Source organism: Bombyx mandarina, chromosome 16 (assembly GCF_030267445.1).
Source record: "Bombyx mandarina strain Sakado chromosome 16, ASM3026744v2".
Classification (NCBI taxonomy): domain Eukaryota; kingdom Metazoa; phylum Arthropoda; class Insecta; order Lepidoptera; family Bombycidae; genus Bombyx; species Bombyx mandarina.
Window position 1 is genome coordinate 1369555 of NC_143222.1, and position 19835 is coordinate 1389389.

General features: G+C 38.4%; 1 protein-coding gene across 1 annotated transcript; it reads left to right on the forward strand.

Annotated features, from left to right (window-relative positions):
- Window positions 1-496: 496 nt before the first annotated feature.
- On the forward strand, window positions 497-12384 carry LOC114243386 (epithelial serine protease). The gene is made up of 8 exons (XM_089733831.1): window positions 497-661; window positions 4391-4421; window positions 6010-6166; window positions 7693-7862; window positions 8409-8510; window positions 9805-9950; window positions 10989-11097; window positions 12204-12384. Exons 1-8 carry the CDS (start codon window positions 614-616, stop codon window positions 12269-12271), a joined length of 831 nt encoding a protein of 276 aa, XP_089589957.1. The 5' UTR covers window positions 497-613; the 3' UTR covers window positions 12272-12384.
- The last annotated feature ends 7451 nt before the right edge of the window (window positions 12385-19835 follow it).

Genomic DNA, 19835 nt, shown 5'->3' on the forward strand with positions numbered 1-19835 from the left:
TTTATTCTAGTCCGAGGGTCGATCTTCCTGCAAGGGTCCCGCGTCTAGGGGACGTATGGGGCATCCGCCATTGTCTGGACATCGGAGGACGATTTTTAATAAAAGCATCTTGAACGTGTCTGGAATGTATTATGTATCGAGACGCATCTAAAGATTTGAAAAGTCTTTATCTACGTCATCAAAAAAAAAAATTAATATTTCTTATACAATGATATTATAATTATTTTTTAGATCAGCTAATTCGGATCGCCTGCCATATGCCCATGACAGTTCGACTATTTATCTCGATGACCTCGATAAACAATCGAAGATTTTTGGATAGTTTGCATGTCCAAAATCATTGAATAAGTAAACTATCCACTTTGCTTTCTTGGCTCTTTATGATATTTGATATCCTGTATGAATGATGTACTAGAGGCGACCCCTACGTCTTTTTTGTTTAAGTTAAAACTCAAAACAAAAAACTTCAAGTTCAAAATGCATACGTATGAATGGCAAGATGATAAAACTAAGTTATCAGACGATAATGTATTTAATTAATGATTGATTAAACAATGAGCATCGATAAAATTTTTGTTGATTATAATAATTATTTATACGTCGAATTATTAAGATGTCGTTGCTAGGTGTGGTCGCGTTATTAATACTGGTTGGAACATCGGTGAGCACAAAAAAATATTTAACTTATTGTTTTGATGGTCGCCATAGATAATACAAATATTTTTTATGATAACTAAAAATAAATATGGCCACTTCTTCAAAAGGCGCTCGTCGCGTCGTTTACATGATTTATCAACTTCATTGATAACAAACATTAAAATTCATCGCTATGGCTCACAAAATATTTTTCTATTGTATTTAACTGATGTTTACCAAAGCTCTTCGTGCCCCAGCGATATTCTGTATACCTCAGTACATAAAAAAATGCAGGTAAAACTATGCTTCATAGTTTCTCCTGACAGTATTTTTGTTATAGTACGCTTTATGTTACGTCAGACATGTCGCGATAGGGCATTGAGTTTTAGATCGTATTTTTCGAAGTGCGCAATATTGTTGCGAAGTTTTGTATACAAACTACAAAGAATATAAGTTCTACATGTAGGTAATCTATGCTCCTGAACGTGCTATTACTAAAAACTACTTAATCTATATACCGTCAAATGGGGTAAATAGGGACAAAATCGAACTTCAGATTGAATTTTAACATAGTTCCAATTAAATAGTCAATGCTCAACCAAAGAAATAAGTTGAGTCTTGAACGTACCTAAGTGATAAAAACCGTTACATTATTTTAATTATTCATTTTATAGAAATAATCGGTAAAATAATGGCCGTCCCAATTTACCCAGCGTCCGGGGTAAATTGACACGGGTAAGGGTTAAATTGGGATATTTGTAAGGGTTGTCAGCTCGCAGTACTGCGATATATAGGTAGGTGCCATATAATTATTTATATGGACCGAAATGATGAATACAATCCATAATTTAAGCACAATACACAACATAGTGTAAATTAAGCTGGTTTCTATTCCGAAGCGATGTGACGTGAATGATAATCAACAATACAATGATCAGAAAAAGTATGTGCATGTTATATTTTAGAAAATTATTATTTAATTTCCTTAAAAATCACAACTCTGAAACAAAATCATAAAATAGAATAAAAAATAGAAAACAAAAGGACTGGAAATGCAATAATACAATTTTATTAATCAACATTTTCAAAATAATCTTTGAGCAAGAGTAAGATATCAGGTGAATAAGATAAAAAAACAGCTTTATCTGATTACTGCCAATGATAACAAAAATAAAAGAAATTCTTTCTAAGCTAAATAACTAAACTCAATTAATTCACTCACTCATAATTGGATATCTCGGATTTTTAATTAATGTTACATTTAAAATCTGAGGCCTGTTTTTATTTGTGTGTGCGTTGTGAATGTTAACAAAATCAAGATTCGACGCGTGAATAGATTCTGAAATAACAAAAGTTTTGATTCGTTTGAGTTCTTTTAACTTTTAATTTTTTTTATTGCTATAAAGAACATACGACCGGGCAGATATTACAAGGTAAATGTCGCGAAAAAAAAGTAATTATATATATACTTTTCTTTTACCTATAATACTTACATAAACTAACTGATAAACACATTAACCTTCTTTACATCACGCAATTAAGTGATAGTATAGTCTAAAAAATTTATTATAAGATATCAGTGACAACCCTAACAAGCCATCCCTATTTTGTCTTTTGGCGTTCCAATTTTATGTTTTCTCGTCCCAATTTTTTCCAGTCTCGTTCCAAATTACCCTACTTACGTTCCAATTTTCCCCAAAAAGAAAGGAAAAAATATACATTTTTTATTTTGTCGAAATATTGTATTTAAAATAAGAATATTGCAACTTAGAGTTTGTTGTGGTATTTCCAGGTGTATTAAAAACTTATATAAACTGTGATCTTATTAAAAAAACAACGATAATATTACTTTTTTAAAAAGTTTTGTAAGCTGTTTTAAAACGCACTTTTCAACCACTATTTTCAATTTAATTTGACGAATTTTTGGGACCAACTTAACTCATATTTAGTACTTCCATAGTTAGCTTGGTTTTTCTTCTATACATTGATAAATATTAACATAAACAAAATTAGGTAGACTCCGTGCTACAGGTACTTTGAGAATCTTCCGCAGGTTTGTCCCAATTTACCCCAGGATCCCAATTTACCCCATGTCATGGTACTTATTTTTAACATATTTTTAGTTGGCTCACTGAATTTGGCCCCTTTTTTTTGATTTTTCTATTTTTTTATTTTTAATTGTTTGTTCGTCGTTTGTTCGTAAATGTTCGAATGTAAAAAGTGTTTGTTCGTCTTTTATTTATTTATAATTAATTAAACAAATGATCACCCTTAAGTTGGCCCCTCTTACTAGATATCTTTATTTTTATCGCTCAGATTAATTAAATTTGATCAATTATCATTTGTTCGACGACTATTGGTGATTGCCCGATCATAAAAACAATTAAATTCCTAATTATTAATTATTTTATATCTAATAAGCAAACCATCACCTCACGCCTACATTGCGCATGCGCCGGTTTTGTCAGTCAGCTGGCAATGGCCGTATTTACTAGCGTTTTGTTAACAAATGCTTTTATACTGTCTAATTATTTCTTATGTAGATAAAAAAAATAACACGTGCTCAGTTCAATTCAAAGAAGTAAAACCTTCAAAAATTAAAATACAATTATCCTAAATGTCTAAGTATATTATTACTAAAATTTTGTCATTAGTAAATAATTGTAAATCACCTTTTATAGTATGAGGTAGCGCCCTCTGTGAATTGATATTTTAACTTCACGTATATCCTAAATTCAAATTCACTACAAGAGTTTTCATACACATGTTAGTATTAAAAAATCTCATAGATGGCGCTGTATTAAAAATAATTAACTAGTAAACGAATACACAAACCAATATAGCATAGTAATTAAGATAATATAGACGTAAATAAATATTTTTTTAAATTTTTTTGTTGAAGTATTCTTGAAGTTTGTTACAAGTTTTCAATATTTTTTTGATCTACATAAGAAATAATTAGACAGTATAAACGCACTTGTTAACAAAACTCTAGTAAATACGGCCATTACCAGCTGACTGACAAAAGCGAGGCATTCGCGATGTAGGCGTTAGATATAAAATAATTAATAATTAGGAATTTAATTTTTTCTATGATCGAACAATCACTAATAGTCATCGAACAAACGATAATTGATCAAAATTAATTAATCTGAGCGATAAAAATAAACATATCTAGTAAAGGGGGCCAACTTAAAGGTGATCATTTGTTTAATTAATTATAAATGAATAAAAGACGAGCAAACAATTTTTACATTCGAACATTAAGAAACAAACTACGAACAAATAACTAAAAATTTAAAAAATCCGAAAATCAAAAAAAAGGGGGCCAAATTCATTGAGCTTTTTTAGTTGTGGTTAAGCGGAAATGGACTTCATAGATTATAAAAACATGTACATTTAACATGGACATTTAATCAATGAAGCGGGCATCTAGCACTTTTGGCGGGAGCGGGACAAGCGAAGCTGCTTAAATTAATTACCTAATATTTTGAAGAATAATCATTTAATTTTGAATATTTAATTAAGGAAGCCTGAATTATTAACAGCATAGAAATTCTTTTATGTTTGTTTCTAAAATATTTTTAAATGAAGATTTTTGATCTCGATCGTAAAGGCTCGATGGCGTGGCATCAAAAAAAATAAGAAGAAGTATCTATGTCAATAAAATCTTTTGTTCACTTTGGTCGATACATGCGATACGACGTACCTACTTTTGAGTATGGAAAAAAATAGATTTATTTTCGACTTTCAGGTTTCAGCTGAGCAATCGCTATCTCAAAAAGGTAACATCTTTTTATTACTTTAGCGACATGTGGCAGCGCTGGGTCCCCGACCATTTTGACATCCATGCGTTAGGGTAACCACTTACCATCAGGTGAGCCGCATGCTGGCCCGCACACAAAGACAATTAAAAAAAGATTGCTGAAATGTACTGTTTTCTGTAGAAGATTTCGTGTTCTGGAAAATTATCGATACCGACAGATATAAATACGTAGCCGTATACGTAGCGTATAAATATTTCATTTTTCAGCAGCAACGCGTTTGGGGGTTGTTAAGAACAAGTACAAAATTGTTATTCCGGCAGGGATTTTATGACCTGGTAACTAAGACCTTTAGGTCAAGTCTTATATTAATTTATTTTCTTATTTTTATGAAAAATGATAATATGGAGTGAAATGAAATGAAGATAATTAATTTAAGACATTAATCAAATGAAATGAAATTATATGAAATGAGGTGAGATGACATGGGATGAAATAATATATTATAATCTCAATAAAATGGCGGTCATTTACTAAGACTTTTTCAGTGGACTTTTTGTAGGATCCCGAGAAGTTACGTCAAGCGGCTTTGTTTTATTTTCCCACATTTGTGCACTTTCACAGACACTAAACACCGTTATAACACATTTAAACCTGAAGAAATACTAAATAGACAAAATAAAACAAATCACACAACATTATTCCTCGCGTTCCCGCCAAAAAGTCCCATACAAAATTGTACGTTTATTAACTTCGATCATCTTACTATTGTTGATCGAAGTTTATTAACCTCAAAATAGCTTCTGTCGACATTAAAAAATATGATTTTTGGCAATGAAAATTAAGATTATATTTTAGGCACGACAGTTCAAATATCGGTTTAATAAAACTTAATATTTAAAATCACCACAACTTGATTACGTAGAAGTGAATATCACTAGGTAGAGCCTTATATTATATTACGTAATACAATTTCTGTGTATATATTCAATAAAACAGAAAAAAAAGAAAGGAATGTAATATATTATGTATTAGTGTTTTATTTTTATTTTTATTAAGTTCTTGTCTAGATTGTAAATTGTAAATTGTTTAGATTGTATTCTTCTACCCACTCATTTAAAGCTTTCCTTCGTTAAGAACGGCTAGCTGGTAGAAAACTCAATTGTTGAGTTAAGCTCGCCATTTTTTATATCTTACGCAATTATTGTAATATTAACTGTGTGTACAATAAAGAATAAAGAATGTAATGAATAGTTTGTTAGTTATGTGTTAGTATTTTACGTTACTAGCATAGATTATAAGTAATACTAGCTAACAAAATATTAGATTTTTTTAACTGAAATAAAGATCCATAATAATAATAAAAATACGACAATACGTGACCACATCACGAGCGCATTCCTGATACTACCAGCCGCTTCTTAATCGTTTCACTCTTCAAATACTTAAAATAGTTGTGATCTTCATGGAGCCCTGGAGGAGGCAGTTAAACGTCTTACGTTCCCCCACCGTCACTCCTCGCTCGAGGCCATTTTGTTGCACTAATTTTAAAGATTTTTAGTAGATTACTGCCTTAAAGCTGGTAGGTCAGTCGCATTTTTGTTTCCAGCTGGTTCGAGGATCGTGTCAGGATGGGAAGCCCGCGACGGGCAGTTCCCTTACATGCTGTACCTCCGTTCTGTGGATGTCCACGGGCGCGTTTCCGCCTGCGGGGGCTCCATCATCCACCACAAGTGGGGCATGTCGTCTGCCAAATGCATCGCCAGGTAGGCGCACAAAATCTGTTCATTCCCGTGGCTTGTTACGTTTTTACTCGTCAAAACAAATAAACAAGTCGTGACAAGGAAACTTTCTAAGTTACTTTCGGAACTTATGGACAGCCCGAAGATTGGTAACAAGAATAGTTGATGCAATTCTATGGACATCCCGATGATTAGTAACGGGAGTTGTTGATGCAATTCTAAGATGTGAACTTCGACTTTTTGGGAGGTATTGATAAGTGGAAAATATTCGATCGATCGGTTTAAGTATCTTTGTGGATCGGCGGTCCGTGGTTTATTCTTCGGAATATATTGAAACTCATTTTGATATAGTGTTTGTGTGATAGTGTTAAATAGACGCTCTGTTGCGACCGCCCTGAGAGAAGCCGAAAACCGAAACAAATGGAAGCTGATGGTACAAAGAGCCACGAAGGACTTTCAGGGACACAGTCTTCAGCAATGAAGTATTCGACTAAGAAGAAGAAGTGATAGTTAGTGTGATTAAGAGATTTATCAAAAATCTTAGGTTTTTTTTCCTACCCAAGCTGGTTACCTAGAGAGCTTATACCAGCGTAACCGGGTGAGTGGGTGAGCTCACGCGGCTCTAACGTGCGTGTTTGGGATGGTATGGACATGTGATGAGACGAAATGACAATGATGTTGTTAAGAGAGTTTTAACTATTAATGTGGAAAGCTTTAGAGGAAGAGGCAGATTTAAGAAAAAATGTATGGATTACGTGAAAGACGATATGTGTAAGAGAGGAGTGAGCGAAGAAATTATATATGACAGAGGATTATGGAAAGAGAAAACATGTTGCACCGACCCCAGGTGACTGGGAGAGGGACAGGTGAATGGTGATGTAGGTACAGATGTACGTAATTATTCACGTATGACCTCCATTAAGAACAATGTCGTAATAAAAATAAGAACACAACACACAACGACGCAAGCACTATGATTTTCGTAATTACTAGTGGTAGATACCACCGCCCTTCTCATTACTGCCACGAAGCACTAATGCGTATCGGTTCGAAGGTCGAGACAGCTGTTAGACCTCATATCTCAGGGTGGTATTAACGTGGTGATGTCCACTGGCACAGGGACAAAACACTAGAACACCAAGCGGTGGGTATGGTCATTCATATATATATATATTTTTTTATTATTTATTAGAGCCATACATACACCTATTAGGTTAAGTCGGCTAATGTCATTCATCTATACTTATATACTTATACTTATTATTATATTATTATTATTAATATTATAAAGAGGAAAGATTTGTTTGTTTGTTTGTTTCGAATAGGCTCCGAAACTACTGGACCGATTTGAAAAATTTTTTTTCCATTAGAAGCCGACATTGTCCCTGATGAACATAGGCTACTTTTAAAAAAAAAAAAATATTTTTTTTTTTTTGTTTCATGTGTGTTTTAATGTTTCCGAAGCGAAGCGAGGGCGGGTCGCTAGTCTAAGCAATAAAAAAAAACTAATCAAACAAAACTTGGTCCATAACACCGCTGTCTTATTTCAGACGCGTAGTGATTATGCTTTGGGCGGGAATGGTGGACCTGAGCCGGCCCCGCGTCTACATCGAGACCGCTTCGTACTTCACGGCCCCCGAGTACATGGATGACCTGCATCAACTCACCCAACCGCACGACATCGGGCTGGTTGGGTTCAATCGGCATCTTGAATACAGTCGTGAGTAGCTTTGGTGGTTCTAAAACTGACGATCACAATGTACGTATCCAGTGAGAGCTGGATAATCAAGTGCGATAGAAAGGGATAGCAGTATAGATGGAAAATAACCAAAAAGTTAGTTGCCAATTTTGATAATGGGTCTGTTAGCTTTTTTCTTCTTGGATAGATGGGCGGACGAGCTCACAGCCTACCTTAAGTATACCCAGTGGAGCCCATAGACATCTAAAAGTAAATGCCACCGCCCACCTTGAGATATGAGTTCTAAGGTCTCAGTATAGTTACAACGGCTGCCACACCCTTCAAACCGAAACGCATTAAGTACTGCTTCACGGCAGAAATAAGCGGGGTTGTGGTACCTACGCTTGCGGACTCACAAGAGGCCCTACCGCCAGTAATCACGTAAATTATAATTTTGCGGGTTTGATTTTTATTACACGATGTTATTCCTTCATTGTGGAAGTCATCGTGAACATTTGTTAAGTACATATTTCGTATACGTGGATATGATGAAGATGATGATCATTAGAATCTTTTGTAACATTCCAGAATTCATTCAGCCCATCAGATTGATGCGTTCCGCGGATATGAACAAGGAGTACGCGGGTGTGAAGATGACGACGAGTGGCTGGGGTACAGACTGGACGAACGGTGAGGGTTCCGCCTCTTCAAGTGTCATCTTAGTTTGGTCATGCGTCGCCGAACACGTCGTTTGCGACGAAGGGCTCGACGAGTAAATTAACCCACAGACGCAGCCCACTGAGTTTCTCGTCGGATCTTCTCAGTGGGTTGCGTTTTCGATCCGGTGGTAGATTCCGCGAAGCACTGCTCTTTCTAGGGTCAGTGTTAACAACAGCGGTAGGCAGCGGCTTGGCTGTGCCCCTGGCATTGCTGAAGTCCATGGGCGACGGTAACCACTCACCATCAGGTGGGCCGTATGCTCGTCTGCCTACAAGGGCAATAAAAAAAAAAACTCCCGGTTTGAGCCCCGTGAGCTCATTTACACGTCAAGGCGAAGCTGAAATAGCTTCTCAAGGCTATCAGCATAGGTAGGAAAAGAAAATTTGCCATGCGGAAATGGGTTATGAGTTTGCGGACGACTTGTTGTTAAGCGGTTACCGGAGCCTATAGTCATCACCACGTGCGACCACCTTCTGCCTTGAGTCAACCTATAATATTGTACAATGCTGGCCCTATCTTCCGAATCAGAACACATGACTGCGTGCTAATTGGTGCGCTGACATAATACTACGAGAACCGCCATAGTAAAAGCCTTAGTCACCTCATGATACCCTCGAGAAGAAATGGGGTGGTGCTAGATCGACATCTGAAATCGAACGTAGGATCATTAAGGCAACATCCTGATGGAAGGGCGTGATGTAAGCCCACAATATCGCCACACTATCTCCCTCACAGAGCAGTCGTATGCTCTGGATTTAAGATTCTCAGCCGCCATACAATAGAGCTGAGACTTCGACGTTATAATAGGTAGAAAGGTAGAATATTAATTAGGTAATATGACATTAGTCTTACTGTCTACCACCAGATTTGCTATTCACTACAAAATATATCACGAATCAATTATAATTTCAATAAAAAAACATCATTATTTCCATTAACACATGTTTTAAATTGCACTGACATATTCTGTCATATCTATACATGACAAAATACAACCTTCATTATAGTGACCGAGGAAACCACACGGTTTCCTAAGCCAACACATCACAGTTATCGTTTAACATTTCGTAAACCCTATAACATATTGGGAAGGGAGATGCCTGATATATGCGGCTTTCCGAGGTCGTCGACCCCGCGCATCAGCTGACTTCGATACGCAGCGTTGAAGCATCCAAAAAATTTAAGGCACCACTTTATTTTTTTCATCTACCGTTCATCTTTGGTTGTTTCACTAGTAATGGAGGTCTATTTATGTTTGAAACAGGGAACCCTACGCAAATATTAAACTTCGTGCACCTGAGGGGAGTGAATAACGTCGTGTGCGCGCTTTGGTTACAAAGCTCGTTCCACGTGAGGGAGTCCACCATTTGCGCCGGTCCGTACAACGTTACGAGTCAAGGGATATGTTCGGTGGGTTCGCGTTGGTCCTTGGAGCAGTACTGGCACCGGCAGATCTGTATTCAGTGAGGCCTGGATACTATGGAGCCAATGGACTGCAATCGGACTTCCTACAGCCCCTTAGTGCTCAGACTCTCCTGCATATTTTAAAGCTCAGAATTTAAAGTATCTTCCAAAAAAAAAATGTGTTCGAAAGGGGGTAGTTAGTAAAATAGAATACATTGAAACTTACTTTAGAGTGATATTTCGAAACGATAATTTAGGTTGCGGTTTGGCTCTACCCCTGGCATTGCTGACGTCCATGGGCGACGGTTACCACTCACCATAATGTGGTCGAGGGCCGTATTCTCGTCTGCCTATAAACAAATAATTGCTTAGTTATTTTATTATCTTGAATGGAGTTCGAATGTGTTTATATGTGAGAATTGAGCCGCTTTCCGACGGACATTGGAATTGAGGGCTCGGCCTCATGCCTCAAGAGGTCGCAACCACGTTCTGTCCAGTAGGAGCTTAATGGAAGGTACTAAGAGTTGGTTTACACAAGCATAAGGTACGAGTCTCTGCAAGCTTTTTTTTTTATTGCTTAGAGGGATGGACGAGCTCACAGCCCACCTGGTGTTAAGTGGTTACTGCAGCCCATAGACATCTACAACGTAAATGCGCCACCCACCTTGAGATATAAGTTCTAAGGTCTCAGTATAGTTACAACGGCTGCCCCGCCCTTCAAACCGAAACGCATTACTACTTTACGGCAGAAATAGGCAGGGTGGTGGTACCTACTCGTGCGAACTCACAAGAGGTCCTACCACCAGTAATTACGCAAATTATAACTTTGCGGGTTTGATTTTTATTACACGATGTTATTCCTTCACCGTGGAAGTCGATCGTGAACATTTGTTAAGTACGTATTTCATTAGAGAAATTGGTACTCGCCTGCGGGATTCAAACACTGGTGCATCGCTAGATACGAATGCACCGGACGTCTTATCCTTTAGGCCACGACGACTATGATTATGATAGCTTATGATGAGAGGCATGTGACTTGTTCAGGGCGACAGCGGCGTGCCCCTGACTCTGTTGGAGGAGGATGGCCAGCTCACCCAGGTCGGAGTCGGCTCGTTCGTCTCCTCGTTCGGGTGCCACGTCGGTCTACCTAACGGTATGCTCATCATATCTATTGATGTAGATAGACCAAAACCTTAACTTAACATTTAAGTGCCACCACTAAACCTGAAACATCAGATGGAAGACGCAAGCGGAATCTGCTGCGAAGATACGTGGGCGAGCTCACAGCCCACCTTGTGTTAAGTGGTTACTGGAGTCCATAAATATCTAAAATGTAAATTCCGCCACCCACCTTGAGATATAAGTTCTAAGGTCTCAGTCTGGAACCTCTGGGTCCGCGGAGGGACTTCGGTTCCCTCTGTATTTTGTACCGTATGTTCCATGAGGAGTGCTCTGAGGAATTGTTTGAGATGATCCCCTCATCTCCTTTTTATCGACAGTGCGTTTCCAGAGGACTTTTTTGCCACGTACCATCCGGCTATGGAATGAGCTCCCCTCCACGGTGTTTCGCGAGCGCTATGACATGTCATTCTTTAAAAGAAGCTTGTGGAGAGTATTGAGCGGTAGGCAACGGCTTGGCTCTGGCCTTGGCATTGCTGAAGTCCATGGGCGATGGTAACCACTCACCATCAGGTGGGCCGTATGCTCGTCTGCCTACAAGGGCAATAAAAATAAAATTGTACAGTACAACGACTGCCCCACCTTCCAAATTACTACTTCACGGCAGAAATAGGCAGGGCGGTTGTACCTACCCGTGCGGACTCACAGCACGTCCTACCACTAGTAAGCACAAGACGTCCTATCACCAGTAAACTGCTGTATCTGGATCAAAAATAAATAATAGTTTAAAAAAACTAACAAATTACGCTTTTTTTTTACAATAAAATCACTTTTTCTTACACTATTTTTAATTCAAATTTATTAAAATTTATTTTCTATTTTTTAGTTGGATTTTCTATGAAAGCGTATTTTGTTTAGTTTTTTTAAGCTATTATAGTTATTTTTCATTTTTTAGTTGAATTTCATTTTAAATTTTTATTTTTATTTTTATTTGTCATCGGTCCTTAATAAGTATACCAAATTTCGAGTTAATCCGACGTTTTGAAGGGGGTCAAAATCATGTTTAAAGATTCCGTTATATACTAACATACATAGGTCTGAAGCTAATAAAAGCGTATTAATAAGTGCTCTCTGTTCTAGCGTTCGTGAGGCCAGGCCATTATCACGACTGGATCCGTGCGGTCACCGGCATCCAGTTCGACTGGTGAATGGGAGCGTCCTTGGAAATGCCGACATCGCGGTCCATGGACAGCAGTAGCGGGACCCGGTCGGTGGCTTTTAACGAAAAGCGTCGAATTAAATTTAATTAAAACACACGTAACAGTTGTTTTAATTTAAAATTAAAATTACTTTTAGATTTTTAATCGCAAGTTTGTTTTAATGATACTTTACAGTTTTTGTGGTCACAAATGACTGAGGTGTTGATTTTTTCGTTGACATTTCAATATTGTTCCGACTATCGTCTGTTTTCCTATAAAAATAATGCATTTGTACACTTTTACGTAAATAAAATAAGTATATACATAGAAGTAAACAAAATAGACATATTACTGATCTCAGAAACACATTTCACCAAGATAAGTTAGTTACTTCAATATGCCAAATTATTTATTTATTTGATTATTTATTTATTTAGACACACCAAGAGCAATACAAGCTTAATATTAACAAGTATAAAATTAAGTACTGGTATTTAAGCCAGTTACAGGCATGTACAGCAATCTCTTATGACACACTATGACATGTTACAGCAATTTTACAAACAATGGAAAAATAGATTAAATTTAAATGTCAACAGTACGACAAGAGAAATACAAAAATTTAAAAAGAACATGAAAACAAGAGTTAACTACTTAACATTCTCTCATCAATTAAAAACAAAAGCAGGACATGTGTCGTAAAAATGTCGATAAAAGTCAAAGTCAAGTCATCGTGGGCGAAAGGATAAGACGTCCAGTGCATTCGAGTTGAGCGATGAAGGGTGGGGCAGCCGTTGTAACTATACTTGACCTTAGAACTTATACCTCAAGTCTTGAGATATAAGTTCTAAGTCGCATTTACGTTATATATGTCTATAGGCTCCAGTAACCACTTAACACCAGGTGGGCTGTGAGCTCATCCACACATAAATAAAATAATATTGAAATTGTAAAGTCTATCACACAATGCACCCAGAAGGCCATTGGTCGAAGTGCAATTATAAGCAGAAGCAGCGGTGGATTTACATTAGGGGCTGCCGGGGCAAGTGCCCAGGGCGGCAAATAATTTTGGGGCGGAAATTTTTTTAAAGTGAAAAAAATTATAATTGTTAGAAAAAAAAAAACAAATATTTATTTATGTTTTTGGAATATATAATAAATTTTCTGCAATAAATTATAACAGTTATATTAATTTTGAAAAATAAAATATATAAACTTATAAATACGTAACTTATATATGATATAAATATATAAGTTTAATTAAAATTTCACTATCGAGGCGGCTTTTTTTCCCGTGCCCAGGAGCGGCATTAAGTTTAAATTCGGCCCTAATCAGAAGTAACATCAAGCACTATGAAGAATCTCATTACTGTACCGAGATTATTCAGGCAACAAACATCGTTGTTCAGGAGTGGGCGGGACCTATTACCGTATCGCCACTTTACAGCCCTCCAAAACATAATACATATTAAGAATGAAGATTATGAAAAGTTTTTTAATTAAGGAATTAGGTTTTTTTTTTTTCCTACCTATGCTGATAGCCTTGAGAGGATATTTCAGCTTCACCCTAACATGTAGGTGAGCTTACGGGACTCAAACCGGAGAGTTGTTAACACTGACCTTAGCAAGAGCAGTGCTTCGCAGAATCTACCACCGGATCGGAAACGCGACCCACTGGTAGGACATAGGTTTAGACATGGCTGGTGGAGACTGTAAATTAATGTTAAGCATACAAGCTGGTCGTCTTCGATTTTTCATTTTTATTTTTTGTTTAGAAGTTTTTATGAGTTCTAAGGTTTCAAGTATAGTTACGGAGGCTGCCCCACCCTTCAAACCGAAACGCATTACTGCTTCACGGCAGAAATAGGTAGGGTGGTAGTACCTACCCGCGCGGACTCACAAGAGGTTCTACCACCAGTTAAAATTATTAACTAATTATTAACTTATTTATGAACTTATTATTAACTAACAATTCATTTAATCTTTTTTTTATACGGTCCATAAAGAGATTACGTTGATGACGTAAATGACGGGTGTCATTAGCTTAAGTTAATCACACGTCACTATAAATAAGTCAATGTATATTTTATAAACGACTTTCAAAGATTCAATGTCATACAAGCATACGTAAATACATATGTTGCAACTTACAAGCTAAAAAAAACACCTTAAAAGTGATGAGTAACTATGACCACGATTTTTTTTTACAAATCAAAGGCCATAATCATTTTGTGATTTTATATATAAATTGGATGATAAACTAAAACAGGCGTAGGAAGTATCCAAATTGATGTCGAAATCTTAATCAAACGATTAATAGTCTCCTTATTGATAAAAAGATAACAATGATCTGATAATATATATGTAAATTAGATAAAATCTTGTAATTAATTTTACTTAAAATGTAAATTCTGGACAGCTACGGCAAGGAATGATAATTTGCACAGATACAATAGTGTTGAAGTTTCAATAATTATGTCAAAAATATTTCTAAGTCAAATCAAATGACGTATATCGTATGTTTAGTATATGGAGTATAGAACTAAGGAGTAATATCTTTTTATTGCTTAGGTGGGTGGACGATCTCACAGCCCACCTGGTGTTAAGTGGTTACTGGAGCCCATAGACATCTACAACGTAAATGCGCCACCCACCTTGAGATATAAGCTCTAAGATCTCAGTATATGTAGTTACAAAGGCTGCCCCACCCTTCAAACCGAAACACATTACTGCTTCACGGCGGAAATAGGCAGGGTGGTGGTACCTACCCGCGTGGTCTCACAAGAGGTCCTAGCACCAGTAATTACGCAAATTATAATTAGCCTGATTTTGATTTTTATTACACGATGTTATTCCTTCACCGTGGAAGTCAATCGTGATCGTTTGTTGAGTACGTATTTCATTAGAAAATTTGGCACCTGCCTGAGATTGGAACAACGGTGCATCGCTCAACTCGAATGCACCGGACGCCTTATCCTTTAGGCCACCACGACTTCAAAGTTAAAAAATGTTCGCTGAAAGGAAGCCAATTAAGGTGGTGCCATAGTAGCAAGGGGAATGATTTAAAAAACAGTGCCATAAACTACCACACTTCACTTCAATCCAGCAGCTCGTCGAGTTCGAGCCCAGCCCGGAGGCCAAAAAGATTGTCTTAAGTCTCCGCACCGTCTACGCCCACCGTCTAGCCGTCCAGTACCAGAGATACCAACTTTACGGGCACTCATCGCGCAATTTTCACGCGCGCCCCCGTTGCGTAAAGTGTCTGGGTGACCACGCGACCGCCGATTGCTTGCGCGTCAAGAAGACCACGGCCAAACCCCGAGCTGCATCCTCTGCTGGAAGCAAGGGCACACGGCCAACTACAGCGAATGCCTTAAGGCTCCGGGAAAGCACTTGGCCCAAGACTTCGGCATCTTGTGCACCAGCCTTCGTACCGGCAACGGTGCTCACCGTGTCAGCGTGGGCAAAACCAATGCCATACACAAAAATATGGGTATGCCACCCGCACCCCAGCTCCTGCTCGCGCCTCATCCCGCGCCCGCGTAGTCTGCCTCAAACCGCTGCCGACAGCGACTTCGGGATCGTGGGCGACTTCGTTACCGCGGTCAACTTCTACCGTCTGCGCTCATTCGCGGACGCACTCCGCAGGTCGATGACGCCCCAACAACGGCTCGAGGCCGCGTTTGACCACATTCTTCATTCACAAAACGAGTTCTTCTCCCGCACCCGCTTTTAAAAGCCGGTAGTCAATGGCGCACAACGGACGTTTAAAGCCGTTTTCATTCAAGTTAGCATTCTGCAATGCTTACGCTCTCGTACGGCAACGTGACCCAATCTATGAATTCCTTTGTGATAATCAGATTAACCTGTTTTTGGTGCAGAAGATCAGCCTTAAGCCCTCGGGTTGAGACCTGAAAGTCGCGAGATACGTTATGGTTAGGAATGGCAGACTCACCGCCCCTAAGGTGACGCTGTCACCCTGGCAGGCGATTTAAATTGCCACCACACTAGGTGGAACTGCCATTGGATAAACGTGAATGGTAGACGTCTCGACGTATTTATAGACGTCCTCACATTCGACATCGTCGGCTCTCCAACCCCAGCATGCTATCCGTATAACATCGCGCTCTATCCGAACACTATAGACCTGGCACTGCTTAGGAATGTAGCTCTGCGCTTGCCCTCCATCGAGGCACTGTCAGAGCTCGACTCAGACCACTGACATGCCGTTATGCAGCTCGGTCGCCTCCACAACCCAGGCATAGTCACGAGGACCATGGTGTATTCTAAGAAGTTGAGCACCAGCTTAGCAGAAGCCGCTCCACCAATCCCTTCCTCCCAATCCTCTGCGGCCCGGATTTTACACTGTCCCTCAAGGACACCGTCGAATCCATAAACTTCCTGACTGAATCAAATCGGATTTGGATGCGTCATCCACAGCAGGAAGTCAAATCTCGCCTAAACGACGCCCGAAATGAGAAATGGGATAGTTATTTAGAAGAACTCTCATCCATTCACCAAGCATACTGGCGACTAGTTAAGACCCTCAAAACCGAAACTATCGTTACACCTTGCTCATCATACGAGACTACTTGTCGAAACGCTCGTTCCGATATCGAGTTGAGGGAACTCACTCTCGCCCTCATCATCTAACGGCCAGAGTCCCGCAAGGCCCTGTGCTCTCCCCGTTTCTGTTTAGTTTGTAACTATATCAACGATATACCCCTCAACTCCTATCTAGCGCTCTTCGCCAGTGGTACGCCTATCTACGACTCGTGTAGGAAAAAGTCGTAATTGCATCGGCGACTACAGATCGCAGCAACCAAAATGGGACAGTAGTTCAGGAAGTGGCTCATCGCCATCAACCCCATGAAAAGCACGGCAGTGCTCTTTAAAAGGGGTCACCCTTCGAATACTTCTTCGTGCAGCTCATTCCCAGATAGCGCGTAAATACCTCCGCCATTCGCCCCATCACTCTATTCGGCAAGCCCATACCGTGGCCCTCGAAGGTCAAATATCACCCTCGACAGAGGGATGACATTCAGCCCCCACATTAAGTCGGTACGCGATCGAACCGCGTTCATATTTGGACGCCTCTATCCCATGATTTGCAAGCGAAGTAAATTGTCTGTTCGTTATAAGGTGACACTCTACAAAACTTGCATACCTCCGGTAATTACCTAGTGGTCGTGGAAGTGTAGTGTTCGCTACATCTGCTATATTCATATCATTTCCACGTCCTACACTAGCGCTATTTCGGTGAGTTTTCCAACAATAACTAACTGTTTACTTACAGATGGACACTTTTTCAACTTTTCCCCTATACAAGATGGTGCTCCTTACCCTACATAGTTTGGATATTACTCTTATTCTTAAATTTTCTATGCCCTTATCTGTGGACTAGAGCTGTTTATTCCGTTTGAGTTCCTACAGTGAAGAACCGTTCGAAAAATCGATTTCAAACGAAGTGTTAATCTGATTTTGCGTCTTTTATCACATCCTACTGTGTTCCCGGAAAATGCTCCGAGAAACTGTTGGGGATTATATTTAGCGGCTAGTAAAGTCTACTCTTCATTGAAGGCGATACGAGGGCGGCACTGAAAGGACAAACCCGAAATCCATACAAACTTGGGCCTGGCGTTACAGTGCTGGAATTTGGGCATAAGTTACAATAACTAAGAAGGTTTCATGAGCCCAATTTTCAGGTCTCCCAGCAATGGCCAAATTGGTAAAATCACACAATGTTTACATTTTAGGTTATGTTTATTGTTCGAGATATTTTAATAAAAAACGATATTTTTGAGGCTGTTTCCTACTAAAGATGAGTAATTTTTTACGAAACCTGTTGCAGCAACAGGTTGCTTGAAAATAAAAATGGAATCTGTTACGAGAAATCGCGCATTAGGTTGTTTACGAAAACGAACGAAAGCCAAAAATTAAAAACAACGTAATGCGAAACGCGCTGCGCACGAAATGATTTTTTTAAGGGATATTATGACCTGGTAACTAAAACCTTTAGGTCAGTCTTATTTTAATTTTTAATGAAAACTTTTTATATGAAAAATGATATTTATATGATAACTTTTTTATATAAAATATAAATCATTACGTGCTCTCATATTATCTCATCACATTTCATTTTATTTCATGCCTTTTTTTTATTTTTTATTGCTTAGATGGGTGGACGAGCTCACAGCCCACCTGATGTTAAGTGGTTACTGGAGCCCATAGACATCTACGACGTAAATGCGCCACCCACCTTGAGATATAAGTTCTAAGGTCTCAGTATAGTTACAACAGCTGCCCCGTCCTTCAAACCGAAACGCATTACTGCTTTACAGCAGAAATAGGCGGGCGGGAGGCGCGGACTCACAAGAGATCCTACCACCAGTAAAATTATTAATGTAACTACACCATAGAAAAACTCAAAGTACCAAATCGAGTTTTTCATGTTATATTTAAGATTGCCAGTTGAAAATATTTTGAATTGCTGCAGTTGCCGACATGATTTCGTGTCATAACTAAATGGCACAGTTATTTATTTCTTTTAATGATTTTTGTTAGTAGATTTTGGTGCTTTACGTTACGTTATTCAATGAGATTAAGTTTATAGTCTGGCCAGCGAATCATGGCACAACTAAATAGCGGCAATCCAAAATATCTTCAGTTGGCAACATTAAAGATAACAACACGATTTGATACATTTGTGTTTTTCTATGGCATAGTCACATTAATATAAAAATGCAAAACTACCCTTTCATGCTATATTAAATGTTGTCAGTTGTAGATATTTTGAATTGCCGCCATTATAAGTAGTTGTGTCACGATTCGATGGCCATACTCTATTTACATTGATTAAAATACCTATAAAAACAGTCATTTATCCTAAAACAAAGGAGTATTAATTATTTTTTACACTCGATTTCCACTAAATCGATCCTATTTTAGGGATGCTCTAATTCTAATCCGCACGTTTGTGGAGCTACTTACGTATATTGAAATAGGTAAGTGTTGCAGATGTTTACAAAGATTGTTTATAACAAAAAATTGAATTCAACTTATTTTCTACACTTGGCCATTGTCAATGAAGCTAAGATTTAAATAGGTTAATAAAGCAAAATAGACGAATTTTTTGGTACATATCCCATTCGTGTAACGCTTAGGCCCAGAATGGGGTTTCTCCTTTCGGAATTAACGAAGTGACACAACATTACTATTTAAAAATGTATTTATTGCTTTTCGAAGTATTCTCCGCGAAATTTGACACATTTTTCCATACGATGGAACCAATCATTGAAGCAACCATTCCATTCGGAAGTTTGGGTCTCCAAAATGGCCGTTTTGTAGGCGTCCACAGCTTCTTCAGGTGATGAAAATCTCTGTCCACGCAATTTATTCTTTATTTTAGGGAAAGTATAGAAATCATTAGCGCTTAGGTCGGGGCTGTACGGTGGATAGTCTAATAATTCTATGTTTTCTTGCTCTAAAAACTCTTTTGTTCTGTGCGCGGTGTGAGAATTCGCATTGTCGTGATGGAGGATGATGCGGCGGTTGCAGTTCTCTTTACGGAGTT